At 36.0% G+C, this 13,308-nt stretch overlaps 1 protein-coding gene across 1 annotated transcript; it reads left to right on the forward strand.

Annotated features, from left to right (window-relative positions):
• The first annotated feature begins 11,344 nt into the window (after window positions 1–11,344).
• LOC105872944 (olfactory receptor 4C15-like) lies at window positions 11,345–12,280 on the forward strand. Its single transcript, XM_012767373.2, has one exon. It carries the CDS (start codon window positions 11,345–11,347, stop codon window positions 12,278–12,280), a length of 936 nt encoding a protein of 311 aa, XP_012622827.2.
• Window positions 12,281–13,308: the final 1,028 nt, after the last annotated feature.

Genomic DNA, 13,308 nt, shown 5'->3' on the forward strand with positions numbered 1-13,308 from the left:
CATAGCAACAACATCCAACCCAACAGAATGAACAGTAATCTACCTTACCTATCAGTTCTCTCAATAAATGTGAATGGCTTAAACTCTCCACTCAAGAGACATAGGCTGGCTTTATGGATAAGAAAATACAGGCCAAGTATATGCTGTCTTCAGGAAACACATCTAACCTGCAAGGATGCATATAGACTAAAAATAAAAGGGTGGAGATCAATATTCCAAGCAAATAGAAGCCAAAAGAAGGCTGGTGTGGCAGTTCTAATTTCAGATGATTTCGTTTTTAAACTAACAAAAGTAGTGAAAGACAAAGAGGTTCATTATATAATGGTGAAGGACACAGTTCAACAAGAAGAGATAACAATTTTAAATATATATGCACCCAACTTAGGTGCACCCAGATTCATAAAGCAAACCTTACTGGAGCTAAGCAAATGGATTAATAGCAGCTCCATAATCACTGGTGATTTCAACACCCCACTGACAGCACAAGACAGATCCTCCAAACAGAAAATTAATAAAGAAATAATGGACTTAAACAAAACTCTAGAACAATTGGGTCTGACTGACATTTACAGAACATTCTACCCAAAATCCACTGAATATACGTTCTTCTCATCAGCTCATGGGACATTCTCTAAGATTGACCATATCCTAGGACACAAAGAAAATCTCAAGAAATTTAAAAAAATGAAAATGATACCATGTACCTTCTCAGATCACAGTGGAATAAAAGTAGAAATCAACCTTAACAGAAACTCACATTTCTACACAAAAACATGGAAATTAAACAACCTCCTACTAAATGATTACTTCGTAAATGAAGAAATCAACACGGAAATAAAAAAATTCTATGAAGAAAACAACAATGGAGAGACAAGTTATCAACTCCTCTGGGACACACAACTTTATCTCCATAAATGCCTATAACCAAAAGTCAAGAAGATCACAAAGAGACAATCTAATGAAACGACTCAAAGAGCTGGAAAAAGAAGAACAGACCAACCCCAAACCCAGCAGAAGAAGTGAAATCAACAAGATCAAATCAGAACTAAACAAAATTGAAAACAGGGAAGCTATTCAGGAGATTAATAAAACAAAAAGTTGGTTCTTTGAAAAAATAAACAAAATTGACACAGCACTGGCTAAGCTAACGAAAAGTAGAAAAGAGAAATCTCTAATAAGCTCCATCAGAAACAAAAAAGGAGATATCACAACTGATCCCAAAGAGATACAAGATACAATTTATGAATACTACAAAAATCTTTATGCACACAAACTGGAAAATGTGGAGGAAATGGACAAATTTCTAGAAACACACAGCCTCCCTAGGCTCAACCAGGAAGAAATAGATTCCCTGAACAGACCAATCTCAACAGCTCAAACAGAAACAGCAATTAAAAATCTCCCTAAAAAGAAAAGTCCCGGTCCAGATGGCTTCAAACCCGAATTTTACCACACTTACAAAGAAGAACTAGTACCTATCTTGCCGAAACTATTCCACAACATCGAGAAGAACGGAAACCTCCCTGACACCTTTTATGAAGCGAATATTACCCTGATACCCAAACCAGGAAAGGATGCAACAAAAAAAGAAAACTACAGACCAATATCCCTAATGAATATAGATGCAAAAATTTTCAACAAAATCTTAGCTAACCGAATCCAGACACTTATCAAAAAAATAATCCACCACGACCAAGTGGGCTTCATCCCAGGGATGCAGGGATGGTTCAACATACGGAAATCTATAAATGCAATTCACCACATCAACAGAGGCAAAAACAAAGACCACATGATTCTTTCAATAGATGCAGAACAACTTTTGACAAAATTCAACACCCTTTCATGATACGAACACTTAAGAAAATAGGCATAGAAGGGACATACCTAAAAATGATACAAGCCATATATGACAGACCCATAGCCAACATCATACTGAATGGGGAAAGATTGAAATCATTCCCACTTAGAACTGGAACCAGACAAGGCTGCCCACTATCTCCACTTCTGTTCAACATAGTGCTGGAAGTCTTGGCTACAGCAATCAGACAGGAAAATGGAATCAAAGGTATCCAAATAGGGGCAGAAGAGATCAAACTTTCACTGTTTGCTGATGATATGATATTGTATCTAGAAAACCCCAAGGATTCAACCAAGAAACTCCTGGAACTGATCAATGAATTTAGTAAAGTCTCAGGATACAAAATTAATACACAGAAATCAGAGGCATTCATATACGCCAACAACAATCTAATTGAGAACCAAATCAAAGACTCAATTCCCTTCACAATAGCAACAAAGAAATTAAAGTACCTAGGAATATACTTAACCAAGGACGTAAAAGACCTCTACAGGGAGAACTATGAAACACTGAGGAAGGAAACAGCAGAGGATGTAAACAGATGGAAATCCATACCATGCTCGTGGATCGGCAGACTCAATATCATCAAAATGTCTATACTACCCAAACTGATCTACAGATTCAATGCAATACCTATTAAAATCCCATCAGCATTCTTCACAGATATAGAAAAAATAATTTTACGCTTTGTATGGAACCAAAGAAGACCCCGAATATCAAGAGCAACTCTAAGCAACAAAAACAAAATGGGAGGCATTAATATGCCAGATATCAAAGTATACTACAAAGCTGTAGTAATTAAAACAATATGGTATTGTCACAAAAATAGGAATATTGACCCGTGGAACAGATGTGAGAATCCTGATATAAAACCATCCTCATATAGCCATCTAATCTTTGACAAAGCAGACAAAAACATACGCTGGGGAAAAGAATCCCTCTTCAATAAATGGTGCTGGGAAAACTGGATAGCCACCTGTAGAAGGCTAAAACAGGACCCACACCTTTCACCTCTCACAAAAACCAACTCACGCTGGATAACAGACTTAAACCTAAGGTATGAAACTATTAGAACTCTAGAGGAAAGAGTTGGAAACACTCTCCTAGACATCGGCCTTGGCAAAGAGTTTAAGAAGAAGTCCCCAAAGGCAATTGCAGCAGCAACAAAAATAAATAAATGGGACATGATCAAACTACAAAGCTTCTGCACAGCCAAAGAAATAGTCATGAAAGTAAACAGACAACCTACAGAATGGGAGAAAATTTTTGCATCCTATGCATCCGATAAGGGACTGATAACTAGAATATACTTAGAACTCACGAAAATCAGGAAGAAAAAATCAAATAACCCCATTAAAAAGTGGGCAAAGGACTTGAACAGAAATTTTTCTAAAGAAGACAGAAGAATGGCCAACAAACATATGAAGAAATGCTCAACATCTCTAATCATCAGGGAAATGCAAATCAAAACCACAATGAGATATCACTTAACCCCAGTGAGAATGGCCTTTATCAAAAAATCTCCAAACAATAAATGCTGGCGTGGTTGCGGAGAGAGAGGAACACTCCTACACTGCTGGTGGGACTGCAAACTAGTTCAACCTCTGTGGAAAGCAATATGGAGATACCTTAAAGCGATACAAGTGAATCTACCATTTGATCCAGCAATCCCATTGCTGGGCATCTACCCAAATGATCCAGTGACACTCTACAAAAAAGACACCTGCACTCGAATGTTTATAGCAGCACAATTCATAATTGCAAGGCTGTGGAAACAGCCCAAGTGCCCATCAATCCAAGAATGGATTAATAAAATGTGGTATATGTATACCATGGAGTACTATTCAGCTCTAAGAAACAATGGTGATATAGCACATCTTATATTTTCTTGGTTAGAGCTGGAACCCATACTACAAAGTGAAGTATCCCAAGAATGGAAAAACAAGCACCAGATATATTCTCCAGCAAACTGATATTAACTGAGTAGCACCTAAGTGGACACATAGGTACTACAGTAATAGGGTATTGGGCAGGTGGGAGGGGGGAGGGGGGCGGGTATATACATACATAATGAGTGAGATGTGCACCATCTGGGGATGGTCATGATGGAGACTCAGACTTTTGGGGGGAGGGGGGGAAATGGGCATTTATTGAAACCTTAAAATCTGTACCCCCATAATATGCCGAAATAAAAAAAAATTCAAAACAAAACAAAAAAAAAAAACAAACAAAAAAAAGAAATTGCAGAGGCTTTATTTCAACATAAGCAGGATGTGAAGAGGACAAGATGAGACAGTTCCTGGATCTGAATAGAAAGACAGATGCCTGGACACCAGAAGAATCTTCATGTTCTCTGACTAGAAAATATACAAATACCTAGGTGCCTCCTTTCTGCTCATGGTTATAAAACTGCAAAAATAAATCACTACATCTGACACTGACTCATTACTCTTCAGTCAAACTGTTTATTGTTTTTTACATCAAACTGATTATGTAAACAGAGCTACAGTAGAAAATATTAGGCTGACACTGCACAGCCCAGGAGAGGTCTTAATTTTGGAGATAATAAGTTTGTGATGAATTAATACCCAGCCATCCCTTTCTCCCCAATAAAAAAAACAATTGTTTTCACACAAATTGAAAAGCCAATTCTAAAATTTACATGGATGTGTGCCTATGTTGAATACCAGCCTTTGGATATTAGAAAACATGAGAAATATAGAGATGGAAGAAGAGATACACTAGATTTGAAAATATTTCTTAAGGCTCTGGTTTGTAAAAATTTTGATAAGTACAGAGTAATAAAGAATTCTAATGAACAGAAAAACTTTCCCAGAAATTGAGGCATCTATCTTTGAAAAATTAGTATAAACTTTAATAATTGATGAAGATGGAATTTTAATAAGTAGGTTAAATAGAATATTGGGAAAATTCTGCAAGGGCAAATTACTAAGCACCTACCTGTTGTTTCTTGTCCTTTGCAGTGGCTTACTCCGTCTCTTTCTGTATTTTGATGTAAACTTTAAAATTAATTCAGCTCGTTTTTTTCATGATGGTGCAAAAATAATATTTTTTATATTCTCTGCCCTATTTTGTTTATTCTTATATTTCGTTTATTTTTATTATATTTTCCTAAAAGTTTCAGTTACATAAATTGCTTTTGTACAATTTGAGTCAAAGTTTTAAGTGTGCACATCCTACAGACACTGTGCATTGTACCCGTTAGGTGTGAATTTACCTGTCCCCTCCTCCTTCCTCCATCCTGCTTTGTTTCTAATGAATATTATTTCCATATGCACACATAAGTGTTAATCAATTAGTTCCAATTTAATAGTGAATAAATGTGGTGCTTGTTTTTTCCATTATTGTGATACTTCACTTAGAAGAATGGACTCTAGTTCCATCCAGGTTGACACAGTAGTATTACTTCCTCATTTTTTATGGCTGAGTAGTATTCCATGGTATACCTATACCACACTTTACAAATCCACTCCTGTATTGATGGGCACTTGAGTTATTTTCAGATCTTTGCAATTGTGAATTGTGCTGCTATAAACATACAAGTGCAGTCTTTTAACAGAAAAAATAATAATAATCCAAGAAAGACATAGAATGAAATAGAAGATGCTAACAATGGCTTATAGTGCAAACCAGGGTCCCAGAATGAATTTCTGAAGTCTTGTTGCTCAATGATATTTACAAAATATCACCCTGACTAGGAATGTTGGCCATACAAGGTGATTCTTCTGTGTCAAGATACACATATAACATTTCAATTAGAAGAAAATAACAATTTTGTCTTAATACCACAGACAATTGAAATGATAATGTTTCTGGGCCTTAACTCACTTCAATTTTGCATTTTTCTGTGGGGTGTAAATAGACATATAAATACATAGGATACAATATTTGAAGACTTTATAAGCAACAAATTACTTGGTGTGGTTCCTGGGCCTGATGAGCTAAGTTCAAGTTATCCTTCAGGTTTCAGTCTCAATGCTATATTTTTGTTAAACAGACAATATATATCTTTTCTTCAAAGAAAATGAAAAGAGAAAAAGATCTGTAAATCTCTAAAAATGGTGCTTTTAGTTTTAAAGTCTTAGAATCTCAAGATCAATTTCTGAGAGGAAAAAATAAACTTTAAATTAGCCTATGAATCTTTGCATACTTATATATAAGATATTATCCTTTAATGAGCACTCATTGCTACCCTAGTGCCCCCCAAAATGTACACTGTCCTTATGGATTCATACTGTCTAATCCCAGAACTCAGCTCTTCCATTTAGTAAGTACAATTGCCCTAGTTCTGCAAAGACAAACTACTATTCAGTCACAGTATACACAGTGTCCTATTCCTGAACATGAAGGAAAATGCAAGCATCTTCAAAAAGAAACTCAGGAGAAATTAAAAAAGAAAAAAAGTTCTCCAGTTCATCAGAGACATAAAAGTTTTGCAAACACTTACACAAGTGAATACACATACAATTGTGTTTGGAAAATCATACTCATGAGAAATTTCCAACCCTGGGGGAAGCTGAGAAGCAATTCTATAGACTCACGACCTCTCAGGGAAAAGTCTTTAAATTGCAATGGGAAACCAAGGATGAAACTTTTGTTTATTTATTTTTCCTTAAACCACGTAGGAGATGGCCCTTGGTAAGCAGCAGGGGGACATTCTCTACCTCTTCCACCACAGATGCTCTTCTTGTCCCTCTTATATTTACAAGGAAGGGTTCAAAACAACCTTCACATTTTGGCCAGCCCCTGAATGCACTTTTTTCCACGGAGAATGGATAATAACCATCACAAGAATTTTCAATGAACTGATAAATTCTGAGATTTATAATTCCCATATTTTAATTTTCAGAGAGGATTTCAATCTGTGATGTAGTGCTTCAAAGTGTGAGTGTTGTGGTCCCTCTATAAAGTTTAATGCAATGCATGCGCCTATCACTTAAGAACTGTGCACACTTGGGCTGGTTGCATAACCAGTCTGGCTCATAGGCTGCTCATACTTAAGGAGGATAATAACATTGCCAAGCTGAAGATATGTGGAAACAAATAAAATAATACATGTGGTGTCCATAGAACAGCACTTGATACATAATGTGTCCAATGAACAGCAGCTGTTAGAACGCAAATTCCTGTTTGCTTAATGGGGGAGGGACTTGGGAGCTCCTAATGACTTCAAGTCTAATGAATTAGACCTACCTTCACCCTTTCATGTTCAAGTTAAATGTGAATAACTTAGAAATGCAACAATGCATATTTTTCTCCTTGCTTCCCAAAGCATTTTATTCTTTCTAAAATATTCTCATTCATCATTTAACCTCTGTTGCTCTCCCCATCCTGATGTTTTAGATTAAAGAGCAGAATTTTCCGAGGCTGTTTAAAGAACACTGATGTAACGTGGTAAATTCAAGTGCTGCCATGTACAGAATTATTGATATAGAATACAGCAGAATGGTCTCCTGTTCCACCAGGTTAGTAAAAACGTACTAGTTCACTACCCATTTTTAATGGCTGGAGATAACTCCATAGTATACATATACCACATTTTATTAATCCACTCAGATATTAATGGGCATTTGGGTATTTCTACACCTTTAAGATTGTTAATTGTGCTGCTATAAACATTCAAGTGCAAGCGTCCTGTAACCAAAATATTTGTACCCTGGTATTATTTGAATTTAAAAAACAAAAAAAGGAATACAGCATTTACACTTTCTACAGTGCCAAACAAATGGCACAAGGAAGGACATTAAGAGTAAGAAATTTTGACTCGCATTAGAGAGTGGAGTCCTCAGATTTTAAATATGTCTGCTTTATTTTCTGTATGCACCATGTGACACTAATTTGTAATAGCCTGGCCTAGATAAACTTCTACGTATTATTGAATATTTTGGCTGTTTCTCAAGTTTCACTATTATAAATGACGTGGCACCATTTTTCATTATAAAACTTCCTCATCTCATTTAACATTCAGAATAAAATTTTAGAGTTGGGGTTACTTGTATAAAAAACACAAACATGTTGATGATTCTGAAATTATTTACTAATATTGTTTTCAAAAGCATTACATGGATAAAGCAGTTTCATTGCCACTTTAGAATGGGTATGATTAAAAATAGCATGATGTAAAAAACATTATATTCTTAGGATTGATTTAATTTTCTAAACCACTCTATGTCTTTAGGGAAATGCTGTTTAAAAACAATGCCAACATCAATATTTGATTTCTACTTTGCAAAACACATTATTAATCACTGTCTGGTTTACTTTTATGAGTCAGGCAGCTTGAACAAGTGTGACTATATATTTTACAGTGCAGGAGGCTGAGTCATGGTGGTTTGTTCAATGACACATGGCTAGTGCATGATGAAGCTGGGTTTGCTAGCGTATTACTAGTGCAAACTGAACAATTGCTTTGGTTTTAGTTAATTTTTTCTTGGGAATAATTTAAGATTAACAGAAAATTTGCTAAGATACCTTGGAGAGTTCCTGTGTACTACTCACTTAGTTTCCATACTACTATCATCTTACATTACTATGTGTATGTTTGTTGATATATTACTATTAAATAAAGATCATATTTTATTCAATTTCACTAAATTGTCAATTTGTGTCCCTTTTCTGTTCCACTATACACTTCGGGACATCATAGTACCTTTTGGACAATTACCTTGTAAACAATTTAAAATTATAAATCTTGTGACCATAAACCATGAGGAAAATATAGTCTTCATTTTCAAAGTTTTGACAGTAGCATAAAATAACCCTTTCATCTGAAAAAAAGAAGGGGTTGTTTATATCTAATTAATATTTTAATTCTAAAATGGTATTGCTCTTAGAAAGCCCTAGATACAAGAAATGGAGAGATTAAGAATTATGTAATTATTTGATTAATAGCAAACTTGTCTTCCTTTCCACCACACATCCAATGAAGTTTTTTTTTTTTATTCTTTTTTATTTCACCATATTACAGCGGTAAAATGTTTAGGTTGTGTATATTGCCTTTGCCCCACCCAAGTCAGAGCTTCAAGCATTGTATATCCACTAGACCATGTGCTCCAGCCCATTAGGATTTGTTCAGTGAAGCTATCTGAAATACAAGTGGATGCTAGTGGGTCTGAGAGCCACAGTAATTCATTCAGTAACTACTAATTAAAAGTATTAAACGTATTAAAATATCATTTTGGTACTGACACCGACCAAACAACATATATTACATTTGTCACTTAAGGGATGAATAAAAGCCATGTTGGCCATGGTAAAGTAGGAATTAAGGCTGAAGATGTTATATGTGCTTTCTGTGTCAATGACTCTGGGAGCTTGTTCTCACCACTCATCATGACTTTCTGTGCTTGTTACTGCACCAGTGTTTTTGAGCGTGCTGCCTTATCTGATTCTCACAAGAACCCTATCAATAGACATTCTTCTTATGCCCACTTAGAGAAGTGGCAGCTGAGGCTTTGATAATTTGAAGAATTTTCAGTAACATGTTTCACCCAGTAGAAGATCCTGGATTTGAACCCAAGGCTATATGATTCTGGAGCTGATGTCCTTACTCATTTCACTTTGTTGTCTTTCCTCCTTTAGTTCTAAGCTAAGCTGAGCACTGCTGGGTCATATATTGATATATTTTCTTGTAATAAGTGGGTGTTGAATCATCCCATGACCTTATAAAGTTTGGTTGAACTCTTGTATCCTTGGCAACAACTTATAAATAGACATGAGGTTCATCATGCAAACACCAGTAGAAATGACCCTGGAAACCTAATGGAAATAGTTGTTTTAAATTGAGCCACAGAACAGATATTAACATGCCTAATTGTGTATTTGTTAGTTTATTAACATTTGATTCTTTCTGTTAACTCTGATTGGCATTGACAAAAGTTCAGCTTATTTGTAAACCTCACTATAAATCCCAATTTTCTTTTATTCACCTATTTTTTAACAAACATATATATGTATACATATATGAATTTTAACACATGCAGACATATATGTGCTAGTGACTGATACCTTTAGGTTACATGTATAGATGAGAATACAATCATCATGTGAAGTTGTGTCTATCTGTGGAAAATGAAGTAAAAACTTGGATAATTGTCTAGATGACTCATTTTGAAGCTTTCTGTGGGTAACATATGGCTTTGTAACTGAGTTACTAGTAACTACAATGCATAAAGGTACTTTATGATAAGTAACATTTTCCCATTTTCAAATTTGACCAGCATTATAATCCTGGGAGATGAGCAGGTAAGCTATTAATATATACATACCTTTCTGCTTTACAATAATATCAAATAAATTTGAAACATTCATATCCTTAGTAGTTATACCTCATCAGACCTGACTACATTGTATAAATAATTGACAAATAATTAATAAAGACTCAAGATTCTGTCTTATAAGCAACTTGTTTCTCTTCCTTGCGTATATGTGTATACGCATGTGTATAAGTACATGTAAATGCTTATAGAAAGGTCACCCCTGCTCTGAAGTTCTTGCTGAAAAGGAAAATCCCACTCCTTTCCCTGTTGACCTAGTGGAGCCAACGGTTCTGTGTTCAAATCTCAGATCAAGCATCTGTTGTTTGCTTGAACTTAACTTCTTCAAGCATGAGCTTCCCTCCAATCAAACAGGGACAATAGGACGATCACAGACTGTGCTCTCGGCAGTGGGTCCTGAACCCCACCTTATTTCTCTTAGAAACCAAGACGACACTCTGATATAGGTATTATTATTTCTATAGACTTCTGTTTTTATTCTAAAATGACAGATTAAAAATGAACTGAACATTTAGTACATTCTTGTTATGTATTAAGTGTACCGCTTGACATTTTCAACAGATCATTCTCTGTTATAAAGCATGAATAAATTCATTTAAAGGCTTAATATATTTCATACTTTAAAAGACATATGTGAGGGGTAGCCATGCTTTTCAAGTGACCCTTAAACTGCATGCTATTTCTTGTTCTATTTGTAGGTGAAGCAATCTCCAGGTTAGGAAGTCATGCTGATCACCCCTGTTCCCATTCCATGCTAGTGACAGGCATCACTAATGAAATATAGACCTCCTTTTCTCATAACTCAGACGTGGCTTCAGAATGCTTCTCAACAATTCACTCCAGGAAGCCACTAGTAAATGATCAAAGCTGGCCCTTGGGATAAAACGTGTTTTTCTTCTGTACCACATGTGGGTACTTTCCTTCCCCATATTGAAACTCAGCTTCTTTTAAGGCATTCAATAATTTGTCTCCAAACCATTCTGCCTGACCTTTCACTAGTGCCTTCAACAATTTCTACTTCTATGTTCTCAGTGACAACAGAAACACTTAAGATAATTTTGTATATGGATGCACCAACTTATTGATGACTATAATAATATAAATGGAACTGAAGCAAATTTTTCATTGTCATAACTACAGATGCTACATGCTGATCACTGTTGGAGGTGCCCCCTTTTTCTTGGAAATCATGCAAAACCAAAGCTTTATAACTGAATTTGTCCTTCTGGGGCTTTCACAGAATCCAAATGTTCAGAAAATAGTGTTTGTTGTATTTTTGTTTGCGTATATTGCCACCATCGGAGGAAACACACTAATTGTAGTAACCATCCTCAGCAATCGCACACTACTAGCATCTCCAATGTACTTCTTCTTGACATTCCTGTCCTTCCTAGATGTATGCTTCTCCTCTGTCTTCAGCCCAAAGATGATAGTGGACTCCCTCCATGAGAGGAAAACCATCTCCTTTGAAGGATGCATGATACAGCTTTTTGCTGAACACTTCTTTAGTGGGGCAGAGGTGATTGTCCTCACAGCCATGGCCTATGATCGGTATGTGGCCATTTGCAAGCCTTTGCATTACTCTTCCATCATGAACCCCAGATTCTGTGGCATTCTGATTGGGGCAGCCTGGACAGGGGGCTTCTTGCATTCCATAATACAAATACTCTTCATTTTCCAGTTGCCCTTTTGTGGTCCCAATGTCATTGATCATCTCTGTTGTGACTTGCATCCATTACTGGAGCTGGCCTGCACTGATACTCACATCTTTGGCTTTTTTGTGGTGGCCAACAGTGGGATTTTCTGCAGCATAATCTTCTCCTTGTTGCTTGTCTCCTATGGTGTCATCTTGTTCTCTCTGAGAACTCATAGTTCTGAAGGGCGGAGAAAAGCTCTGTCTACCTGTGGATCTCACATTGCTGTTGTGGTTTTGTTCTTTGTCCCATGCATTTATACATACTCACGACCTCCATCTACTTTCTCCTCTGACAAAATCGTGGCAATAGTTTACACCACCCTGACTCCTTTGATGAATCCTCTGATTTATACTTTCAGGAATAAGGAGGTAAAGAGTGCCGTGAGGAAAATATGGAAGAGATTGGTGGTGGTTTCTGATGGGAAATAAAATATTCAACTTTTTTTATAAAGTCAAAGAGCGAAAACGTCAAAAATATCTCAGAAATTAGTGACAGAAATTTATCCAAATTATGTGAATTCAAAGAAGATTATGTTTGGAACCCTGATATTCATCTCTCTAAGGAAGAATAAAAACTGAGACTGAGGCAGAACACAGACCAGAGCATTTAAAGAACCTCAACTATATGTCTTTCTGTTTCACATCACTCGGGCATTTAATGCGGGTCCACTACAAACTGCTATGGAATTTGAGTCTCTTGGTGAATTTCTTGAGAAAGAGCATGATTGATCCAGTCATCCTTACAGATAAGTTCCTCTTGGTTCAAGTTACCACCCTCTACCAACCAGCTAGGGGATAGGAAGAAGGAGCAGATTCCACAAGGGAGTTAGCAATGGTTGTCTCTTATTCAAGTATAATCTAAGGGAACACTGGAGAGACCAGGATACTACCAAAGTGGTACCAAAGCTGTAGATGTAGTGAGCTGACATCCCCCTACAGAGGAATAGAAACCAGAGACACAAGAAAGCAAAAGGCAGATTTCAAAAGAGGATTACTTTTCATTTTATCTGGTGATTGAATTTTTCTTGACTTTGTCTTCAGTGAAAATAATTCTATCTGAATAATTATCAGTGAAGAGATCATTCAAATGTAGACACATCTTCCAAGTAATTCCTGTATGTAAGGTTCTTGAGTCTCAGGTTTCCAAGTGGCTTCTGTAATAAAATTATTTTCAATAAAATCTTTATATTTCTCCTATCACATAAACACAAATAAAATGCTTATTAATTGGGTATGATAGACAAAAGCACTAACTGATATTTTTCTTTTTTTCTTAATATTCCATGACAATTTCAAAGTAGGCAAATGTATGTTAGTTTTCTTGTTTTCCTCTTTTTCTTTTCTTTTCTTTTTAATTTATTTTTTCTGTATATTATGGGGGTAAAAAAGTTAGGGTTATGTCTATTGCCCTTGCCCCCCACCTTGAGTCAGAGCTTCAAACATGTCCATTCCCCTGT

The sequence above is a fragment of the Microcebus murinus genome, chromosome 4, assembly GCF_040939455.1.
Source record: "Microcebus murinus isolate Inina chromosome 4, M.murinus_Inina_mat1.0, whole genome shotgun sequence".
Classification (NCBI taxonomy): domain Eukaryota; kingdom Metazoa; phylum Chordata; class Mammalia; order Primates; family Cheirogaleidae; genus Microcebus; species Microcebus murinus.